A 21,388-nucleotide genomic window follows, 5' to 3' on the forward strand; every position below is an offset into this window, starting at 1 on the left:
GGACGGTCACCCGTGCTAATGGCTGCGCTCGCTAGCAGTATGTCCGGGAGCTGAAGTAGAGAAAAAAAATAACAGCTGATTCTCAGCACAGCGAGCACAAAACACAAACAAGGCAGAGAACAGTGGAGGCGGAAAAACATGTCAGCGATGATCGCTCAGTGTCAAAGGGAATCCGTCGCAGCGACGGAGGATCTGAGGGGGTTGTTTTCTAACTCCTGATCCCCCACTCCATTACAGTAGGTGGTGGTAATGCAGCTCTAAGCTGGTTTGGTCAACCGTAAAGTCACAAGAAGAAGAAGACGACTGAGCCCTGTAATGCAGCTAATGTGAGCGAAACGTTATTTAATGTATCGGATTACATTTTTTTATTTCTTTCCGATATCCGATCCAGTAATTTAGGCCAGTATCGGACCGATACCGATACTGAATATCGGATCGGCGCATCCCTAATTTGAACATTACTGAAAGTTTGCAAATGATGATTTTACTACAGTCACCCCATGCTAAGAAATGATTCTGTCAGTTTGGCTAAATAATGATGTGAAGACATGAGGAAATCCATAATAATTTATCATATTAACACCTGATTATGGATCATATTTAAAGAATGGCACATTGTTTAATACAACTTAAAATCATTCAATTAACATATGCAAACCAAAGCTATGATTTAGTCCATCACGCAAACACTTTAATAAAATTTTAGCAAACTTTTTTTTAGTAGAACTTTTTGTATCTACTGGCAACAATGGATCATATAAAATTTTAGCATGTAAATTTGAACATGATGTCTATTGAAAAAGAAATCACTGATTGATTCATTTCATTGATTATGAAAACATTTCTTATTACAACATCTGTACAGTGCAGAGGTGTGATCAAAAGGTTCACAGAACTGGACCATTATGGTTGACCCCCACAGGGTCACATACAGGGTGGCCGCTCCTTTGATTTTCATAGGTCAATTCCCAGAACTTTTTGATCACATCTCATGTTATGCATAAAAATATTGCCACAAATTTCAATGACACATAATGCAAAAGACTAAAAACATTAACCTGAACACTCGAAGTGAGTATTCTGAAGAAAAAAAAAAAATAGAATTACAAATTTAAAGTTGAGAATACAGTAGAAAAATGCCTGTGCCTCTATAATCAGTATTACTATACAAACTCTTTACTGTCGATTCTAATGAATTTGCAGTGAATGCAATTAGAATAATGCTGCATTTACTGCCTAAATGAAAAGTCCACACACAATAGCCACAATATTTACAGTATCAGTACTTTGTAGAGGTCACAAACACTTCAGTGTCGGGACAGCTGGATGGTTCAGATGGCTCAGATACCCACGGTGTCTGGGGTTTCAATTGGCTGTTTACTGCATGACAAACTCTCTTCTGCCACGTTTTTTTAGTTATGATTTGCACCATCAGTCTCATTCACACTGCCTTAGAAGTAACTGAAGTGTTTGATCTGTATGGCTTATTTTTCAAGTAATTGTCAGTGTTTCCCTACTCCAAACAGTTCTACAGCCTGGGGCCTGGACCACAAAATGTGGTTAGTGTTCATGGAGCAATCACGAGACTAACAACCACCAGCCAATCAGATCAGTGGAGAAAGTAAGTCATCATTTGTACTGGACAAAAATACTTTGCTTATAACTTTTCATTTCAGTTCTCTTTTTAAAAAGTGATCATTACAAAAATATGACAGTTTTCATAATGGTGTTGTTTGCAATAGTCCCAGAGGTATTTTGATTCCATCATGAGCCACATTTGTGTAGGTGCACATAATAAAATATACCCAGTGTTGGCTTCTATTAGAAAAATAAAATGATTTCTTCATATTGAATGCACTATTAATTTCTTCTCATGATTGCAAAGACAATATTTTGTTGTGACAGAATTAAGTTCCCTCCTCTCCAACTTTGGATGCAGAAACAGTCTACTACTAAAGGCACGTACAATATTTATATGAAAGTTTTCCAGCAGTTCATCTCATTTCATGTTAAGTATTCCACAAGTAGTTCTGATATCTGTGCTATTCTTACAAGGATGTATGCATAGCTGGGTAAAAAAAAAAAAGTTAACAGCTTTCTTTGTAATCAGGCTCAGTGAAGGCAGACAGCTCAAAAATAGTCAGATGAAGCTGAACTTGCTCACTGGATTTGAAAAAAACCCCTCATATTCCTCACTAATGAATTTTAGACGAGCAGCAATTTTAAATGTCAAATATTATGCTGAATGGCCCATGAAGGGAAATCTAAGAATTAGCACCTGCTGTGGAGCTGGATTACCTGAACAATTATCAAACACACATTCTCCATTTCCAAATTCCTATATTGGAAAATTATTTTTTACAGACAGCTTTTTTAATCACTTCCTGTTTGTGTGAATTACTGGATTATTTTGGTTTAACCATTCCAAATGGTTGACACATCCAGCCAATTAGATGGGGTCACAAATAGATATGGGCATTTTAAGGGGTTAAATACCAAATGGATTGAGAAGATATTTGTTTTTTACAGGGACAAGGCACTGGGGGTAACACCACTGGATTTAAGGTTCCTTATGCCTCAGTGTTAAGTACATCTGAGGTTGCTCCACTTCTTATGTTTTTTTCTAGGACGGTATGTTGTCAACAGATGGCAAGTCAAGCAGTTCAAGAGCTTTTTTCTCTGATTTGGTCAAAGGAAGATCTTCAGCTGGAGTACACAAGATGGAGATCCTCTAACAATGAAAAATACTGGTTTTAATAAAAGATCAATACAAACATAGTTTTTTGCAAAATCACATTCATACACAAATAACTTACCTGTCGCAGTGTACCAGGGGTGATGCTCAAATTGTACAGCATCCAGAAGGGAACCATGAGTGTAGAGGAGAGTGTAAACCACCAGCCGAGAGCATAACCCCACCATGGATACTCTAGTGTGTTATTGAACTTCAGTGGAGTGTATTTGACCAAGGAGAAAATAAATGTTCCCTGAAAATTACAATGGAAAAGGTAAATAATTGTACACTACAAGTACACTACACAGTCAAAAGTACTGGATCACCCACACATTACACCTACAGGAGCTGCTCAGCCATGGAAACCCATGCCCTGAAGCTCCTGGCACAGGTTTCGCACTGATATTAATGCTGGAGGAGGTTTGCAGTTATTGATTCAGCAGAACGTTGGTGACTTTTTACACACAATGCACCTCAGGAGCCAGCGACCCCGCTCTGTAACTTTATGTGGTCTGCCACTTCATGACTGAGTGGCTGTGGTTCCTAATCACTTCCATTTTCTAATATAATAACACTTACAGCTGATCGTGACATATCTAGGAGGGAAGAACTTTCATGAACGTGGCATCCTATTACAGTACCACACTCAAATTCAGTGAGCTCGTTAGCGCAATCAATTCTTTTGCAACTGTTGTAAAACCATTCTGCATGGCTAAGGTGAGGCCCAATACTTTTGCCCACATAGTTTATGTGGCCGCACGTTAAAAAGGTACTCCATCATGAAGCATATTTTGTAAAGGTACATAGCTAAGAACAACTTAATAATATGACTCTACTGTGATCAAACATAAATGCTGAAGCTCATATTGACATTTTTACTTAAAACAAAGAAACAATTTTAAATTTGGGTTGAAAATTGCACAACAACTCAAACAGAGTTTGAAATACTCCTGAACTTCTCAAAGCCAGCTCTGAGACAGAGTCAACTGTTGGGGATTTCTATGTCATGAAATTTATGTTAAAAAAACTTTTTTTTAGTATTTCTAAAAATTTTGCAGTTCCTATAAATGTCAGGCTTCCAGTTGTGGCAAGCTTACACTTTAAAGACCCCCCCATTTAAAATGAGTCCACTTGAAAAATTAAACCATGCAACTCACCATGCAAATTACTGGAGTGATATATTTCAAACAGTACTTAATCAGGGCTAAAGGCTTATATCCAATCATGTCCTCCAAGTTTTCATAAAACCGGTTTGTACCTGTGAGAAGGTGGAAACACGAAGGTGAGGGAAAGTTAGTTTTATTGTGAAGAAGATTCGGATATTCCTGTAGCTCATGAACTCACCATATAACCATGCAACACCCACAGACTGCAGTATGGCAGTGAGAAGTAAAGTCATTCCACTGCAGGCATAGTAGTCAAACACCTGAAAGATGTACAGTCCACCCTGTGTGTGGGACAACACTTTAGTTAGCTGTTGAGCTTTGCCATAATAAATAGTTATTGTGATAAACCTGAAATTTAAATTTGGTCTTACTTCCGTAACCATCACAAGGCCTACAAAGTAACAGAAAACAGAAAAAGCAAGCAGCAAGAGTTTGCGTCGGTGGCCAACTTGGAAGAAGACTGGATACATGTCGGAAATAGCTGTTGTGAGAGCTTCCAGTCCCACAAACTGAAACAGAAATCGCTCAGTTACATACTTAATACTAAATTCTGCTCAAGATTAAATCTGAACTCAGAACTGCATTAAAATAGAACCGAAAAGATATTTGAGAAGAGACCTGAGCCAGATCATTATCATAGTATTAGATATTTAGTGAAATGTTCCTATAAATGTAAAAATTTTTTTCTTTTTTTTTTTTTTAAATCACTGTAATTAAAGATTTCATAACTTTACATCATGGGCACTAAAAACAAAACAGCTTCTCAGTCATCTTCAGTTGTTTAAAAAAAAAAAAAAAGGCAGCCTACCTGACTATCCAGTCCCAGCAAGATGATCATTACGAAAAAAAATACTGCCCAGAGCTGCGGAAAAGGCATCATGGCAACTGCTCGAGGATAGGCAATGAAAGCCAAGCCAGGACCTGCAGTGAGAATGAGAGAATATAACGGACACCTTGTTAGCTGCTCATTAATGCAAATGTCTAATCAATCCAATCGCATTCCAGCTGAATGTATTTAAGCCTGTAGACACTGTAAAGATGATCTTCTGAAGTTTAAATTGAGCATCAGAATGGGGAAGAAAGGTGATTTAAGTGATACTGAATGTGGCATAGTTGAGTATTTCAGAAACTGCTGATCTACTGGGATTTTCACACACAACCATCTTTAGGGTTTACATGTAGTTGTGTTTTGATGGCTGATCCAGCAGGATAATGAGCCATGTCGCTAAGCTCAATCATCTCAGACTGGTTTGTTGAACATGACAATGAGCTCACTGTACTCAAATGGCCTCCACAGTCACCACATCTCAATCCAGTAGAGATGTGTTGGGACGATAGACTCGCATCATGGATGTGCAGCTGAAAAAAATGTCAAAAATGTACCCAGATATTTGAAGACTGTTTCCAGCACCTTGCTGATTCTATGCCACAAAGAATTAAGACAGTTCTGAAGATGAAAGCAATTCCAATCCAATACTAGCAATGTGTACCTAATGAAGAGGCCGGTGAGTGTATGTAATCATATATTGGTTTATAAGGTGTCTTTCTTTTGCCAGTTTTTGAGCATTTCTGTAATCAGATGAGGATATGCCATCCAGTTCACATACAAAGACACATGCATACAGAATGGTACATACATATGTTTGTACCATTTAAGCATATTAACAGTTTGGAATTGCTCAGTGAGAGCACATTGTTTATTATAATGCTCTTTATATCATTTCACACTTTCTTTTATAAGCTCACCTGACTCTGCCACTTTGGATATATCTGTGTTCTGCTCATATGCCATGAACCCAAGGGCAGAGAATATGGCAAAGCCAGCAACAAAGCTGGTCCCACTGTTCAGAAGGCACAAATACAGACAATCCCTAAAATAAAAAGAAAGAAATGATACCACATTATTTTGTTTATTAAAGTCAATAATAACGGTTCACATGTTTCTTGCATAATTGTGACATGCAACGTTTTCATACTAGTAGTGCATGGCATGACACACGACTCAAAGGGAATACTTTTAGATGAGACTATAAATTCACTTTGTGCACAGGTTGTGTCTATGTGTGTTATATCAAGATATTTGATCTACATAATTTGTTTTTTACATTTTCGGTTACAGTTTTCTGCTTTCACTTGCCTATTAAAGGTGGCTCCTCATGAAAAGTGTGTCATTTTGTGATATTCTTATGTAAAAAAAAAAAACTAACAAAAAAACAGATCAGATATTGTATCAAACTTACTTGTAACAGTCATTGTTGTACTTATTATAGCTGCCAAGTGCCATTAGGCACCCAATGCAAATAGCATAGGAATAAAATATTTGTGTGCCAGCATCCATCCACACCTGCAAAAGGAATAAAGGTCATTCTTTCAATCTATAACAAATTACACGGAAAATGTGTGTGTGTGCGTGTGTGTTGCAACTGCACAAAGTGAATCTGGACAGAACATTTGATAATGTTTTACCTCATGTGACAGCAGTAAAACAATCATCTGCAAATGCACTGAAAACCATGTATAAGTAACCAGTCACTGTTTGTAATAACTTTGAGGGTACAACTTGGTTAAAGAGGTTTCCAAGAGTAAAACCACATGTCATTAAAATTGGAAGTCATCACACATGGTTGCACCTGGGGATCAGCAAGGCGGGATGGATCTGGGTACAGGTAGAACTTGATTCCATCTAAGGCCCCAGGCAGCGTGAATCCACGAACAAGCAGCACCACCAGCATCAGATATGGAAATGTAGCCGTAAAATAAACTACCTGCAGAGGAGGCATGGTGTGGCAAAATTATGGACATTCACTGTGGATATTATGCAATCACACTCCCTCTGTGCTTCAGAACACACACTGAACATTGACGTTTCACATGATGTAGAACAAACTAAACACATGCTGCTGATCTTCACTCTTCTTGGTGCACAGGGAGAATTGCTGTTCACTACTGCCAAAGCCTTTTATGCGTCATGCAGCATAAAAGGCATTACTATCTGATACAGATACTACTATCAAATCAGGACTAAGGACAGCCCTCCCTTTTATGTTTAATAGGGGGTAATCAAACTTAGTAGTAATTATCTATCATTGATTACATGCCTTGTATAACTCTTTTTAGCAAAACAGTTCACTAATTCTAGCATGACATGCAGCATACAGCTGTGTAAATCGCTCTGGACAACAGAGGGCAACAAGTTGAAAGAGGAAGTTTTACTGACATCACATGTCTGCAACTTTTGTATACATCAAAAATAAACACTGTCATCATTGCGTAAAATAAAAATCTCCCCTGCCCTCCTGTGTGTGTGTGTGTGTGTGTGTGTGTGTGTGTGTGTGTGTGTGTGTGTGTGTGTGTGTGTGTGTGTGTGTGTGTGTGTGTGTGCACACGCACATATGTGTATAGATCATCTCCACCCCAAATAAATATATAAGCAGTGACAATCACAGAATGGGAAGTAAAGAGAGAACAGATAAAGACAGGGAAGCAAAACTCATCACTAAAAAAATGAGCTTTAAAGGGAGTTAAAAGTCAGTGGGTCTTTATGAAATATCATTTTAACTATCTGCTGGATGCACCATCAAAATAAGAGCAGTGGGAGCACAGCAAAAGTTTGGGAGCAGCATGATATATTTGACCCATGAAGGTCATGAGTCAGTGCTGTTGGTAACAGCATTGCTCTAGTTAGTTTTTGTTCTTCTGAGTCAGGAGCATTTATGATTAACCTTAAACTTTGTACAAACACATCCTCTTCCTAATATGTAATAAAGTGATAGTGGTATGTTTTTCCAGAGTAAAGGATCCTGTTACTTGGTACTTTGTGTACCACGTTAAAAAGTCCATATCCTACCTTCCCAGTAGACTTGACACCTTTCCAGACACAAAAATAACAGATGATCCAGGACAACAGAAGACACAAAGCCAACTCCCATCGAATACTTCCCAACTCATGGATGCTTCCTGTGATATTTAAAACTCTTCGCCTGAATGACAGTTAATAATGGTTATAATTCACAAATGTCAGGTCACTTGTCCAAATAATGTCTTACAATTTTTTTGGATTTTTTTAAAAACATGTTACTCACTCCCAAAACTCTCTCACTGGTGAAGTTGCATTTTCAGCTACAGTCATATTCAAATAATCAGACCTTCCATCAAACTCCACACAGGTTTCTGAGAAACGTGAACAAGTGATTAGAGAAAAAAAAGAGTGTGCACATTATCATGTCCTCTCAAATCCTGTCTTGGTCCATGGAAAACAATAATTTTTTGTGCTATATCATTTTTCTTTTTATAAACCAACACATGTAAGCTGTGTTAGTATTTACTGTGTTTTTACTGTAGGGACATGTTTATATAGCTTTTTCTATTAGTGACAATAACAAATACAATTATTTTGATGATTTTCTTACTGGCTTGTCATTTGTCATTTGCTGTGTTAAATTACATAATCTGTGTGATCCTCAGAAGTGGGAATTAAAGAAGTACAAATATTATTTTACTGTACTTAAGTAGAATTTTCAGGTATCTGTACTTTACCTGAGTATTTATTTTTCTGACTACTTTTTACTTTTACTCCCTACATTTTTACACAAGTATCCGCACTTTCTACTCCTTCCATTTTCAAAACAGGCTCGCTACTTTAGGTTTCAGATATTTGAGGGAAGTTTTCATTCCCGGTCACTGCTCGCCTTCAAACATTAAACCGATCTGAGACTAAATGGAGGAACAACAACACATAAGAGTCAGTCTTATTGCAATATCCCCCATCACTGGGGCTTATCGCATACAAAGAGGTTAAAGAGGCAAAACCATGTAATTTATGTATCATTTGTAGTGCTATAATCAAGGGTTACAGTGGGCTGGAACAAGTGCAGATGTCCGTACGTTGTGGTCATGGTACTTCAGCATCTAGCTACAGTAGTGCTACTGAAGAGGAGCGAAAATAAAGGGAGGAACATGTTGTGGCAGGTAATTTTAAATGCAATGTTTGTAAATGTTCAACAAATATCAGCAAACACACAAAGTGTCTGCAGTTTATCACACAGTGTGTCTGCTAGCTAAAGGTCCAGCTGATGTATTTCCAGGGAGAGAAAAGAGTGAGAGAGAAGTTCACTCAGAGATGGAGAAAGAAGGAAGAAAGAGGACAGGGGAGGAAGGAGAGAGGTTATAGTTAAAGGTAAGGACTACAAAACAAACTAACTTTATGTAATTCAAAGATTGCATGAAAATACTCTGCAGTTGTACTGTATTTACAGTACTTTAAAAAAATCAATATACAATTTTTTGTGTATTTTTTTTAACACAAGTGTTTGTTCTTCCACTTAAGTACAGAATATCTGTCCTTTTGCCACCTCTGGTGATTGTAGAAGGCCTTGTTCACATTATGTTGGCTGAAGGAAGGGACAGAAGGATTTCAGTGACTCCACCAGTTACATTAAAAAAAGTCAGAGAGGGCTAGGCCCACTGAGAGTTGTTGTTGTTGGTTTTTTTGTATGATTTTTATTTTGTGGATTTAGTGATCTGCCTCCTAGAGTGGTAAATTACTCACTTGTGTCAGACAAGTGCTGAATACTGCCACAAGGTGGTGCCTCTGTTATTTTTACTGGGTTGAAAGAGAGTTATAAAGAGGCACTGAGTGGTTTGAGGTGTAAGCATCCTCACAAGATTAATGGCAATGACCAGTAGTTGGCTTGACTGCGACCATCTGTAAATTTTGCATTTTGCCCTATCCCAGTGTGTGGTGAAGATTTTGTTGGTGTTGCCATAAAGCTCTGTGTTACTGGTGTGTTGGCACACGCCAAATTAGGGTAGTCTGTGGTTTGCCTAACTCTGGATTTTAAGTAATCATACACTTATTTTGTTTCATGTATTCTATGTCTTGAGAATATCTAAAGGTGTTTTTTCTTAAGTATGTTACATAATATGAAGGGTCTTAAGAATGGAGGGCAAACATTACAACTCATTTCAAATTTCAAATAAATTAAATTTGATCATTTCTAGTCATGTGTATTAAAGTATAAAGCAAAACACTCAAGAAAACATAAAATAATACAAAGGAATGTACTGGGCCACCCAAACACTGCACGTACAGGGGCTACTAGAAACCCATGCCATGAAGCTCCTGGCGCACATTTTTTGTGATGATGTTAATGCCAGAGGAGGTTTGGAACTCTGCAGTTACTGAGTCAGCAGAGCACTGGTGACTTAAGCAATGTGCACCTCAGCACTCACATTCTGGGACCTACCAGTGTTCCAACTGTTTCTGCAGCTTGCCCAGGGAAGCTCAGAGTTGAAAGAGGAGAAGAGATATAGGAATGCCCAGGCCAATATGATAATGTAATAAATACTGGAGTATAAAACAACCACTTGACTGCAATAACCAAGACCTGAAAAATAAAAACAAAACAAAAAGAGCACAAATGAAACACTTAAGAAGAAGCAATATCACACATATTTAGACGAAGTCAAGAAATGTGCTGTGTCCAATATGTTACTCTAAATTCTTATTATCAATCCCATACACTTGTAGTGTAGTGAAGTACTTTAGAGAGAAGACACAGACAAGAAGTTAGGAAGGAGCTATAGGAACAAGTCCGCTGGCTGGAAGTCAAAGAAGAGGCAATATTCAACACATGCGAGCCTTGTCAAACACAAGACCCTTGTCACAGATCACTGAGTTTCTTATAAAAGTTTTTTTCAAAAAGAGAGAGTTCATCTGTTATTCCTGAGAATACATTAAATAGGAATTTAATCTTTAAAAACAGGACAGTTGCAAAGTTTTCAGACTCAAAAGTCCAGTTTTCAGCAACAAAGCATCTGATAGTTTTCAAGATAAAGTTCTAGGGGAAAAACATACAGTTTTGTAAGAAAACGAGCAATTATAGTAAAATTATTTAATTTCTATAATTAGATTTTGAATTGCATAAAATATGCAATTCAAAAATACAAACAATTCTACTCATAATTAAATTCATCTTAATGACTTAATTAAAGGCTCCATCACAATCTGTTAGCATACAGTATGACCTTAACTTGTGTTTTCTTCTATTAGACTGAAAAATGAAAACTTCCAAACATAAAAAAAATAAATCGTGTAATATAATAAAATGATAAAACATTAATTGTTTTCAGACAAGTAGCCGGTTTCAGTCATGTGCCCTTGGTGGAAGTGTCACATGTTCTAGTTTAAAAAAAAAACAAAAAAAACACCCTGAAGTCATGTGGTCATTCATAGTTCCAGTAAGATGATAGAAAACCCTGGAGCATGATAGGAAGAACAAGAAGCACAGGTGTTACAGTAAGATGATATTAAAGAGCCCCATTTTTTAAAATTATCACAAGTATTATGATTATTAGCAATAATCACTAGAACATAAAACGATGTTTTTTTTTTCCCAGCAATTACAAATAATTTATTCTAATCAGTGATTTTACCCCCATTTTGGGGGTCATGGGGGCTCCTATAGAGAATCAGAGTCAGTGAATCTAATTTTACAGAAAATATTAACACTCATGAGAAAGTTCATACAAGGTCACAGAAAAAAAAGATATCATAGAGTTTACTTGTAATAAATGTAGGTACTGAACAGTTTTTCTGCAATTAAGCAAAATATGTGAAAATTTGGTATGTTTAACATTTTGGGGGCCCCCATGGGGCCCCCAGATATTTAATCAGAAGACCAAGCTTTCATTGGACCTCTCTCAGGTCCAATGAATGTTTCTGCCAAATTTGTGATAAATCCACTGAACGGTTTTCATGTAATGTCTGGATGGCACAGAGCACGCATGCACAAAAATGGATGCTCAGAGGTCCAGAGGGTTAAAAAAAAATACAGAATATTTACCTTCAAATAGGGGGCAAATTTTCTTCCAGCAGGTGATCGCTCCTTGCTTCGTGTACTGGCCAAGAGATGTCTCCAGCAGAAACAAAGGTATGCCACAGGTGAAGAGGAAGAGTATGTATGGAATGAAGAACACCCCTGGAGAAAATCAAAAGATGTACCACGTAAGTTATTTGTACTGAATTATTGAACTCCTTTACCACATTGTCACAGGCCAGTCCCACGGGAGATCAAGACTGGCTTACTCATCTAATCTCTAAATAAAACTGGTATTACGCACTAAAAAATAATGTTGGCTAATTTTCTAAATTCTTTCATTTCTTTTAAAACTTATTTTGTGTTTTGTTTTTTTGTTCAGCTTGTAATGCAGAATTTTTAGTGTAATTTTTACATATGTGGATCTTAATTTTTGTTTAGCTACTTTCTGCAGTGTGTTTTCTTGCAAATTTTAAGTGTGTAAGGCAAATAATGGAGATTTTGACAGCTAGGCCTTTGGTGTGTGACGTTTGCATGTTCTCCCTGTGCCATACCTGTCAAGTTTTTTATTTAAAAATATGGGAAATTTTCTGTTGCTGAAAATAGAGGTCACTATATGACATCATCACCTAATTTGCATAATTGTTCATTTGGCTGTACTGTAGTTGCAATCGAGGCTGCAGAAGAAAGGAAAAACATCTTTGGAGAGACAAAAAGTGAAGAAAAAAACCCCACCATAAATATGTTTAGAACTGCAAATAAACTTTATGAAATAACTTAATAACTTTAATGCTTTGCCTAGACCCGAAAACCCGACAAAACCCGACATCAGGAAAATGGAGGCACGCAAAGCACCAGTTAAATGCCCAGACCGACAGTATGCAGCAGAAGTTTTGCGACATGAGAGCCATCTGAAACGTGCACACAGCATACATATTATAACCCTATGCTGCCAGACGATCACTGCTGAAGCACCCATTACCTGCCTCTAATAGCCGCGAACGGCTGGTTAACATGGCTGATCATAGGAACTTTGAATTACTGTAATTACACGACTGTTTGTCCGATTGGAAAAATTCAAACCATTTCTGAAAGCTGAGAAACTGCACTTCACAACCTATATAGGATTATTACAGTAATTGTTGCCAGAATTATATGAACGGCAGCATTTTTTGAAGTATACCGATTTAATTATGACATGTTTGGTGGTATAGAGTTAATACTTAACAATGATAACCATCATCCATTAAAACACTTTATGGGGGACTTATACATGATGATGATATTAAAATGGCATTAGCTGTTAGCTTGCCTTTATCTCATCCATTGTTGTGTTGTATTTTGAGCTGCATACAAATTACGTCAAGAGACTACCGCCCACACTGCTATATCAACTCCACCCACATCGAGGTGGTACTCAGTTGCAAAGGAAACAAAACAAGACCGTGGCGAATTGTGAGTAGGTACTAACAGAAACCCAGCATATCTACGTTGATGCATCACAAGGTAGTGTTTACACTCTTTCCTTATATTGATACTCACCTCCTCCATTTTTGTAGCACAAGTAAGGAAACCGCCACACATTTCCTAGCCCTATGATTTGTCCAGCAACAGCCAAGAGGAACTCAATTTTGCTAGACCACTGTACTCTCGTATGGGTGCTGGGTGCAGGATAGGCTGTGCCCATGTTCAGCTTCAAGCTGACATCTGGATCATAGGGTGCATTCATTGTGCTGTAATAAGAAGGGAAAAAGTTCATTTAAGATAGCAGGTTTGATCACATTTTTAAGCAAAGAAGATTTGGAAGGCACACACCTTGAAATTCCAGAGGTCATCTGGTTATCTACACTGATTAGTGCCAAGTAAACAACACACACAAAAAAAAAATCACAGTAGGAATATTGACATAAATTAATCATGGTACATCAGCGTTCACGATCTGGACAAAGCCAGCAGTCTTGCTGCATTAGGTCAGCAGAGGGTCGGTGCAGCTTGGTATGAGAATAAATCTGTTCATCAATGTTGCTTTTGTGCGGCGGCCTAGGATTTGATGTGGGAGTGAAGCAGGCAGACTGGAAAATATGTGTGATTCTACATTAGTAATAGGCTTCAAATCCTGAGATGCTGAAAAACAACTCCTGTAAAGTGTTTATGGATCATTTAATGGGCTGACCAAGAGGAAAAATCTACCATTGGATGCTGGAGCATGGCAATTACAGTATGTGCTGCTTATATGTGGCAAGAACTACAATAGCAAATGGAAAACTTGAGTCTTCACAGTTTGTGTACAAGGTTCCGGACTATCTATCTATCTATATATATATATATCTACCTATATATATATATATATATATATATATATATATATATTAGGGCTGGGACTTTAACGGGTTAATTTCGATTAATTAATTACGGGGAAATGAACGCGTTAAAAATTTGAACGCATTTTAATCGCACTTTGCACCGTGGAACGTTTCTCAGTGCACGAGTTCCAGGCATACAGATTATTAGGGGCCGCATCCTGCGAAGGACCCGGCCCACGTCTTTAGCAGCCCACGAACACCACAAAGGCCAGAAGTGAGCAGCTAGCCTTCATATCAGCTGCCGTCACCTCTGTGTAGCTCATGTCGCCTAGCAACCGTGAATGCGAAGCACAGCTGTGTAAAAGCAGCTGTTAAACAGAGAACGAACTTTTTCTCCTTTTTGTGGTTTAATTTTAAGTCTTTAATTCAAAATAAGCTGTTAAAACAATCATAACACATTTCAACATCAAGGAATACAGCTGAGTGAATGATTAATTTCCAACTATAACAAGTGAGACATTAATGTTGAATAAAACTATCCAGTTATGATGCTTAACTTTAATTTCAGGAGTTTGCTTATCATAGGGGCACTTCCACCCTTCATTGGTCTGTGTAGTAGACTGGTGGGAAAATGAACAAAATTTTGAAGTTTAAGCTTATGTATATTGATTTATTCATCAACTAAACTTAAATTAATATTTCTCATGTCAAATATTGAAATGCGATTAAAATGCGATTAATTTCGATTAATTAATTACAAAGCTTGTAATTAATTCGATTAATTTTTTTAATCGAGTCCCACCCCTAATCTATATATATATATATATATATATATATATATAGACAGATAAAGGGATGATAACATTACTTACTCCTACTGTTACTCCCAAGTGTTAGCCTGTCTTAATGCTTTGTCTGTGATGAGAGTTTTGTTAGTGTTGGCCATGATGGGACTGGTTTATCTGTTATTTTTGTTCAGTTCAACTTTATCTGGTGTCACCTACACAAAGTCATCATTCACATCTGCTCCCCGCTCTGCCTTCAGCTCTGATCATGGCCACAGTTTTTTTTTTTTTTATTGTTTTTACAGACAAAAAGGAAAAGTAGCCTTGTTAGTGTAATCGTGCTTTGTGGGCCTATGAAAGCACCTGCTCCTGCAAGGTAACTTGACTTGCTCTATCTGTGTAATGTTGTAGATGCTTTTTGTCTTCAGTTGGCGCTCGTTTCACCACTACAAGATAACTGCCTGCGCTGCTCACCTCTCTCCAGGAAACTCCAGGACTCTCTGGGAAACTGGCCCCAACTCACCTGCCTGCCCTCCCGGAAACCCAGCAGCTCCGACCATCACTAGTATAAACCCTCCTCCTAAAGACGGATGTTTTTCTCCTGCCAAAAATAATCCCTGCAAATTCAGCCCCCCCCGACCAGCTTGAAGTTATGCAATGTCTCTGATTATGTTCGGCCCCAGCATCTCCAAATTATGACTGACTGCATATTTGCTTCTCCTTCACCTTGTTCCATCTGCCACGTTTTGAGAATATTTAGAAGGGAAAATAAACGTGTGAATGCCTGTGTAGATCTTTTGTTATATGTGGAAGCTTCTGTATTAAAAGACTCTGGAATAATTTTCCAGAGTTATCGTTATAAACCTGGTCCCCTTTTGTTATTCCTTAAGATTAAGGGTCGAGTTAGTTTAGGATTCTTCTTCTGCTGCCTCTCATATTGCGTTGTTTTTTTTGTCCATGCAACTTTGATTGTAAATAAAGTCGCTTAGTGTGAAGCTGTCTGTCTCTTCTGCGTTTGCGTTTTGGGACCTCATTTTGGGACAGGAAAGTTTATAAAAAGTTTAAAGTACATTATATTTACCTCATTACTGCCAATAATATTTCTTATTGTTTTTATTTATTTTACACATCTAATATCCTTGATAAGACTCACTATATATGAAAACTATATATGAAATAAAACCAGCAACTGAAGATGTAAAAAGCTGAACCACAAAGCATGCTTCTGCACACTTGTAGAAGGTAGCTCTTCATGTCATTGCTGAAATTCTTCTTTCTGATTGGATATTATGTGTTTGATATTACACTGCATTAGAGTGTATGCACACTGGAGAAAAATTGCTATCCAAAGTGTGATTTTTAATAAGGCGAAACTAGATTAGTGTCTGCCAAGGTCAAGTCTCATAAATTTAGATCCAGAGGTTAAAAAAAAACAGGACAAACTAATAAAATTTTAAAATATATTATTATTTTTAAATATTTAAATGAAAATACTTTGCAATCAATGCCTGCTTGAATTCTAGGGTTTCTGCCAGGCCCTTCCCGCAGCTGCTTTGAGTTGCTGCTTGTTTGCGGGTCTCTCTGCTTTTAGGTTTGTGTTAAGGCCACTGAAAAACGTGCCAGATCATGTTTAATAGACAATGCGGTATGCGTCATCTGTTTCTATCCTCCTCCATACCTTTCTCTTCCCATCATTCTGGTACAAGTTAACCTTTGCTTAGTCTTCCTTTCAGAGCTATGTAGGCTCTTTAAATATTTACTAGGAAAGTCTAATCTGGTCTTCCCGTTCTTGAGTGTAACCAGTGGTATGCACCTTATTGTAAACTCTATGTATTTACATCCATGAAAGCGTCTCTTAATTGGAGACCTTGACAATGATATGCCTATCTCCTCAAGAGTGTTGTTGACTTAGCTAGTTGTTGTGAAGTTGTTTTTCTTACCCATGGAAAGAAATTGCACTTTAGTTGTCTTCCGTGGTCTCCCAGGTATTTTGGTGTTGCTGAGCTGGCCACTGCAGCTAGTCTTTTTTAAGAATTTACTGGATTGATGATTTAGCCACTCCAAAAAAAAAAAGTTTTATTTTTCAGCCTAATAATGGCCTCTTTCACTTGCATTGATATTTCCTTGTACAGTGAAAAGAAACTGAATGGATGTTGACATTTGGCCATTTAAAAATAAATGTTACATAATAACTTTATCTTGACTTTGACTTTTTATCACCACATCGTAATCAGTTCATTCTTAAGTCCAAGTGCACATTTGTGCCAGACATGATCTCAGGAGTTCCCGAAACATCACATTCACAATGGGACAGATGTGAGGTCATAGTTATGTTGATGTTTGACCATTAAAACTAATCAGTTCTTCCACACATCCAAGTTAACTGTATCAAAAGTTACTGCATTTAAAAGAAAGAGACATTTGCAAACACACACTTTTAGATGTGATGTACAGATCTGTAGGTCCTGTACTGTCCTGTAGATAAATGCCACTGATATCAAAACACAAAAAGTACTCACAATGCAGGGAGGTTTCCCTCAAAATACAACACCCTGAGTCTGAAGGTGCAAAAGTAAGAGGAAGGACAAGGATTAGTGAGTGTCAGCCCACAATCCAAGAAGAAGCACAGAACATCCACAAATACATCAAGAAGATCTCCCCAAGACCCAAGTACATTAAGAGGTACAACCAAGTGGCTGGGACGGTGTACAGGAACATCTGTGCCACATATGGATTAGATGTCCCCAGTTCCAGATGAGAGACTCCACCAAAAGTGGTTGCGAACAACAGGGTTAAGGTCCTGCTGGCCAGCCAACCAGATATAGTGGAGGTTGATAAGGAGCAGAAGAATCCTAGCAAACAGTAACATCAGAAAGAAGGCGCACGAGAAAATGGAGAACCAGGGGCTGAAGGAACAACTAAAGCAGATGAAAGGACTTTGGTAAAGTTTTTTCATCTGCTTTAACTAGTCTAGTTTTGTTGTTTACTTCCAGAGTGGTCCCAGTGGTAACAGGAGCGTTAGGAGCTGTAACCCCCAAGCTGGAAAAGTGGCTCCAGCAGATTCCAGGCACACCAAGAGTGCAGTCCTAGGAACTACTAAGATACTTTGCAGAATCTCTCTCTCTTTCTAGCTATCTATCTATATATATGTTCACTTGTATTATGACAGGTGAATATATAGTCTGTCACTATTAATATTGTACACTGACATCAACAGCTGTTTTGCTTTTTGGCCAAAATGTAAAGAAAAAAATGGTTCTTTACCACAATTAATATGTGCCCGTACATATATTGACTTATATTACAATAGATGAATATATAGCATGTCACTATAAATATGTACACTGACATCAACAGCTGTTTTGCCTTTAGCCCAAAATGTATATAAAAACTTATTTCAATCACTACCTGTAGCAAATATGATCTAGAAGACAAACAAATTTAACTTTTTTATTCATTCTCTATCTGTACAGTTTTGTCCAAGTAACCTTTTGAGCACTGTTATGTAGTCTGTTTAAATCCACTCACACAAGAGTTGTGAGTGGATATTGTATAGCCTTTTGTGGCTATGATCACAGAGAAGCCTGAGGTGCTACACTAAAGGGGAAACTGCTAAAACTCGCAGCAGCGTATTCAGTAACCTTTGGCCTACATTTTACAGCAACAATTGCCAAGAGTTAAGTGCAGCTATAAACGCATTTATTTACAGTACGATAAAGTAATCAGCAGAAAATTCCACTCACAATCAAAACAAAGAAGACATATAAAGGAAAAATCTAATATGACATAAAGCAAAAGGGAATACCAAGATAAAGACTGGCTCACGTCTGCAGTAATTCTTTAGCTTTCCATTCCGGGTTAATTCATCTAGAGCCTCCTGAGTAGAATACGTCCAGATCTCCCGGTCTCACAAAGACAAGTGCAACTCCGAGCCGTGACCGTAACTGAGCACATGAGTGGAGAAGTGGGAGAGAGCAATGTGAGCGGCGACGATGACAGACAAGCAGAAGGAGCCACAGACACAGAGAAACGAGGGCGGGTTGTTTCTGAATGACAAGGCGGAGACTGTTCCGCAGACCACATGGCCTCAAAGTAAAGGCAACAGGAGGGGGTTGGTTGGATGCACGTCAGCCATGCTGAGCTGCATAGGTGCCTCTGTTGGTGAATGTACCATTCTGGCACAGAGCGAAAGCAACAGATTGCTGCTCGTTTGACGGTCTCTTAGCGTCACCGTGAGGTCGATAGTACGAACAACAGGTGAAGCAAATCCCACAATTTAAACCTTTCCTATTTGTAGTTCGTTAAGTTGGATTTAGCAGCAGGGAATACAGGCCAAACTTCACCCAGAAATGGAACGGTGACCAAACAGGATTTAATAGAGGGTTGGGCAATTAATTTTCCCAAGAGACCACATGAAAAACTGACTGTTGTGACGGGCCACACAGATAAGCTAAACTCAGTTCTGCTCAATGTTAATTTGATCTCTTTATAAGGTATTGGTGCGGCCCTTCACAATAGTCACAGTTTCTCATATGGCCCATGGGTATGGAGTTAATTTCCTGCCAAAAGGTTGCATGCAAAGAACACATGCTGCACACAAATAAAACCTGTTGCATATCTGAAACCATTCAGATATAACGGCAGATATAACGGCCATTATTATTGAAAGTAATAATGGCTTAAGTCATTTTTTGGCAAAAGTTATTTTATGAAACAAAAAATCACCACCACTTTTTATGGAGTTAATTTCCTGCCAAAAGGTTGCACGCAAAGAAAACATGCTGCACACAAATAAAACCTGTTTTACAAACTGTCCTCAGACATCGCGCACACACACAATACATATTTTACAAACTGTTCTCGAGCACAAAATGATCTCTCCTCGAATACAAAACAACCTCTCCTCGCGTACGAAACAGCTCCGCGGTCACGTGATATGCCAAAGTCACATTCCCTCCTCGACAGCAGGGGGTGCTATCGAGACAACTGAAACGCCCCGAGAGCAGTATTAACTTTTTTTGTCCACAATATTAACTGTTTTGAACTGCAACTGTTGCTGTATGTATCTGATAATCGAGGTCAAAAATTCTGGATTGTACAGTATATCAAGGTTTGGGCACCCCTGCCTAGCCTGAAGAGCTGATTGTACTGTTTGAGTAAATCAAAGTAAAATTTCGTCACCTTCCTAAAAAAAATCCCCAAAGTTCTTTTTTTTTTTTTTTTTTTTTGCCTGAATCATCTTTTGACAATAAAGTGTATGGAGTTAATTTCCTGCCAAAAGGTTGCAACTGTTTCGTACGTGTGGAGAGGTTGTTTTGTATACGAGGAGAGATCATTTTGTGCTAGAGGACAGTTTGTAAAATATGTTTTGTGTGTGTGCGGTGTCTGAGGATAGTTTGTAAAACAGGTTTTATTTGTGTGCAGCATGTGTTCTTTGCATGCAACCTTTTGGCAGGAAATTAAAAAGATGATTAAGGCAAAAAAACAAAAAAAAACTTTTGGGAAAAAATGGCATAGGCCAAGTTTTTTAAGAAGGTGACAAAATTTTACTTTGATTTACTCAAACAGTACAATCAGCTCTTCAGGCTAGGCAGGGGTGCCCAAACCTTGATATACTGTACAATCCAGCATTTTTGACCTCGATTATCAGATATATACAGCAACAGTTGCAGTTCAAAACAGTTAATATTGTGAACAAAAAAGTTAATACTGCTCTCGGTGCATTTCAGTTGTCTCGATAGCACCCCCTGCTGTCGAGGAGGGAATGTGACTTTGGCATATCACGTGACTTTTGGCACAACCTTACCGCGGAGCTGTTTCTACGCGAGGAGAGGTTGTTTTGTATACGAGGAGAGATCATTTTGTGCTCGAGAACAGTTTGTAAAATATGTATTGTGTATGTGCGCGATGTCTGAGGACAGTTTGTAAAACAGGTTTTATTTGCGTGCAACCTTTTGGCAGGAAATTAACTCCATACTTGGGAAAATTGATTGGCCACCCACTTTTGATTTAATCAGTACCAGCTACCAGCTCATTCTGGAGACAGGCTAGGTTTCCTTCTTAGGGTCAGAGTTATTGCAATAGGTTCAGCTAAGTTTCAAAAGTGGATTTAGTCATTATCTTTCGTTGCTTGCAAATGTTTAGATTTAATTTTCATTAGACTTGGTGTTGTTTAGGTTAGGGTGGTTACATTTGAAAAATTCAGAATAGGTATTACAGTGTAAACATAACTCACAGTCATGTGGGCATCCTTAGACATATGCTTTATATTTTTATTTTATTTTAGTTAGCATTGTAAATGCGTGATATTGTTTCAGCTGATTCTCCCTTTTCCTTCCAAACACTATTTTGTTCAGTTAACTAAAATGTAGTTTCATACATACTTTATGTTTTTAGTTTAGTTTTATAATAACTGTGCTTGGGATATTATTCACTAAACTGTAAATGGTTGACAAATAAAGGAAAGAACAACTTACTTGACTTTTAATGAGGAGTCGAGTCACTCAACCGTTCAGGTACCATTCAATGTGACCTTGAATGGTGGGCACTGTCATTTTGGAAGACAGCACTCCTCTCATATTTA

The 21,388-nt window shown here is 37.9% G+C and overlaps 1 protein-coding gene across 2 annotated transcripts; it reads right to left on the reverse strand.

The window, feature by feature from the left end:
- Window positions 1-553: 553 nt before the first annotated feature.
- slc6a22.1 (solute carrier family 6 member 22, tandem duplicate 1) lies at window positions 554-18,839 on the reverse strand. 2 transcript variants are annotated; one of them, XM_030728749.1, is made up of 15 exons: window positions 18,631-18,839; window positions 13,260-13,450; window positions 11,745-11,879; window positions 10,146-10,286; window positions 7,983-8,070; window positions 7,748-7,880; window positions 6,531-6,665; window positions 6,141-6,244; window positions 5,647-5,771; window positions 4,709-4,821; window positions 4,272-4,409; window positions 4,079-4,181; window positions 3,892-3,992; window positions 2,817-2,987; window positions 554-2,731 (listed from the first exon to the last, which is right to left on the reverse strand). In XM_030728749.1, the coding sequence occupies exons 2-15, from the start codon at window positions 13,444-13,446 to the stop codon at window positions 2,624-2,626; spliced, it is 1,782 nt and encodes a 593-aa protein (XP_030584609.1). In that variant the 5' UTR covers window positions 13,447-13,450; window positions 18,631-18,839; the 3' UTR covers window positions 554-2,623. The 2 variants fall into 2 exon arrangements, with proteins under 2 accessions (XP_030584609.1, XP_030584608.1); XM_030728748.1 differs by having other exon boundaries at window positions 18,611-18,839.
- Window positions 18,840-21,388: the final 2,549 nt, after the last annotated feature.

Source organism: Archocentrus centrarchus, chromosome 5 (assembly GCF_007364275.1).
Source record: "Archocentrus centrarchus isolate MPI-CPG fArcCen1 chromosome 5, fArcCen1, whole genome shotgun sequence".
NCBI classification, from domain to species: Eukaryota; Metazoa; Chordata; class Actinopteri; order Cichliformes; family Cichlidae; genus Archocentrus; species Archocentrus centrarchus.

Coding starts and splice junctions, on each gene's coding strand:
- slc6a22.1 (XM_030728749.1), bottom strand. CDS start 13,446: ATGAATGCACCCTATGATCCAGATGTCAGCTTGAAGCTGAACATGGGC. Junction 11,880..13,259: donor GTGCTACAAAAATGGAGGAG/GTGAGTATCAAT, acceptor GATTTTCTCCAG/GGGTGTTCTTCATTCCATAC. Junction 2,732..2,816: donor CCCCTGGTACACTGCGACAG/GTAAGTTATTTG, acceptor TTTCATTGTTAG/AGGATCTCCATCTTGTGTAC.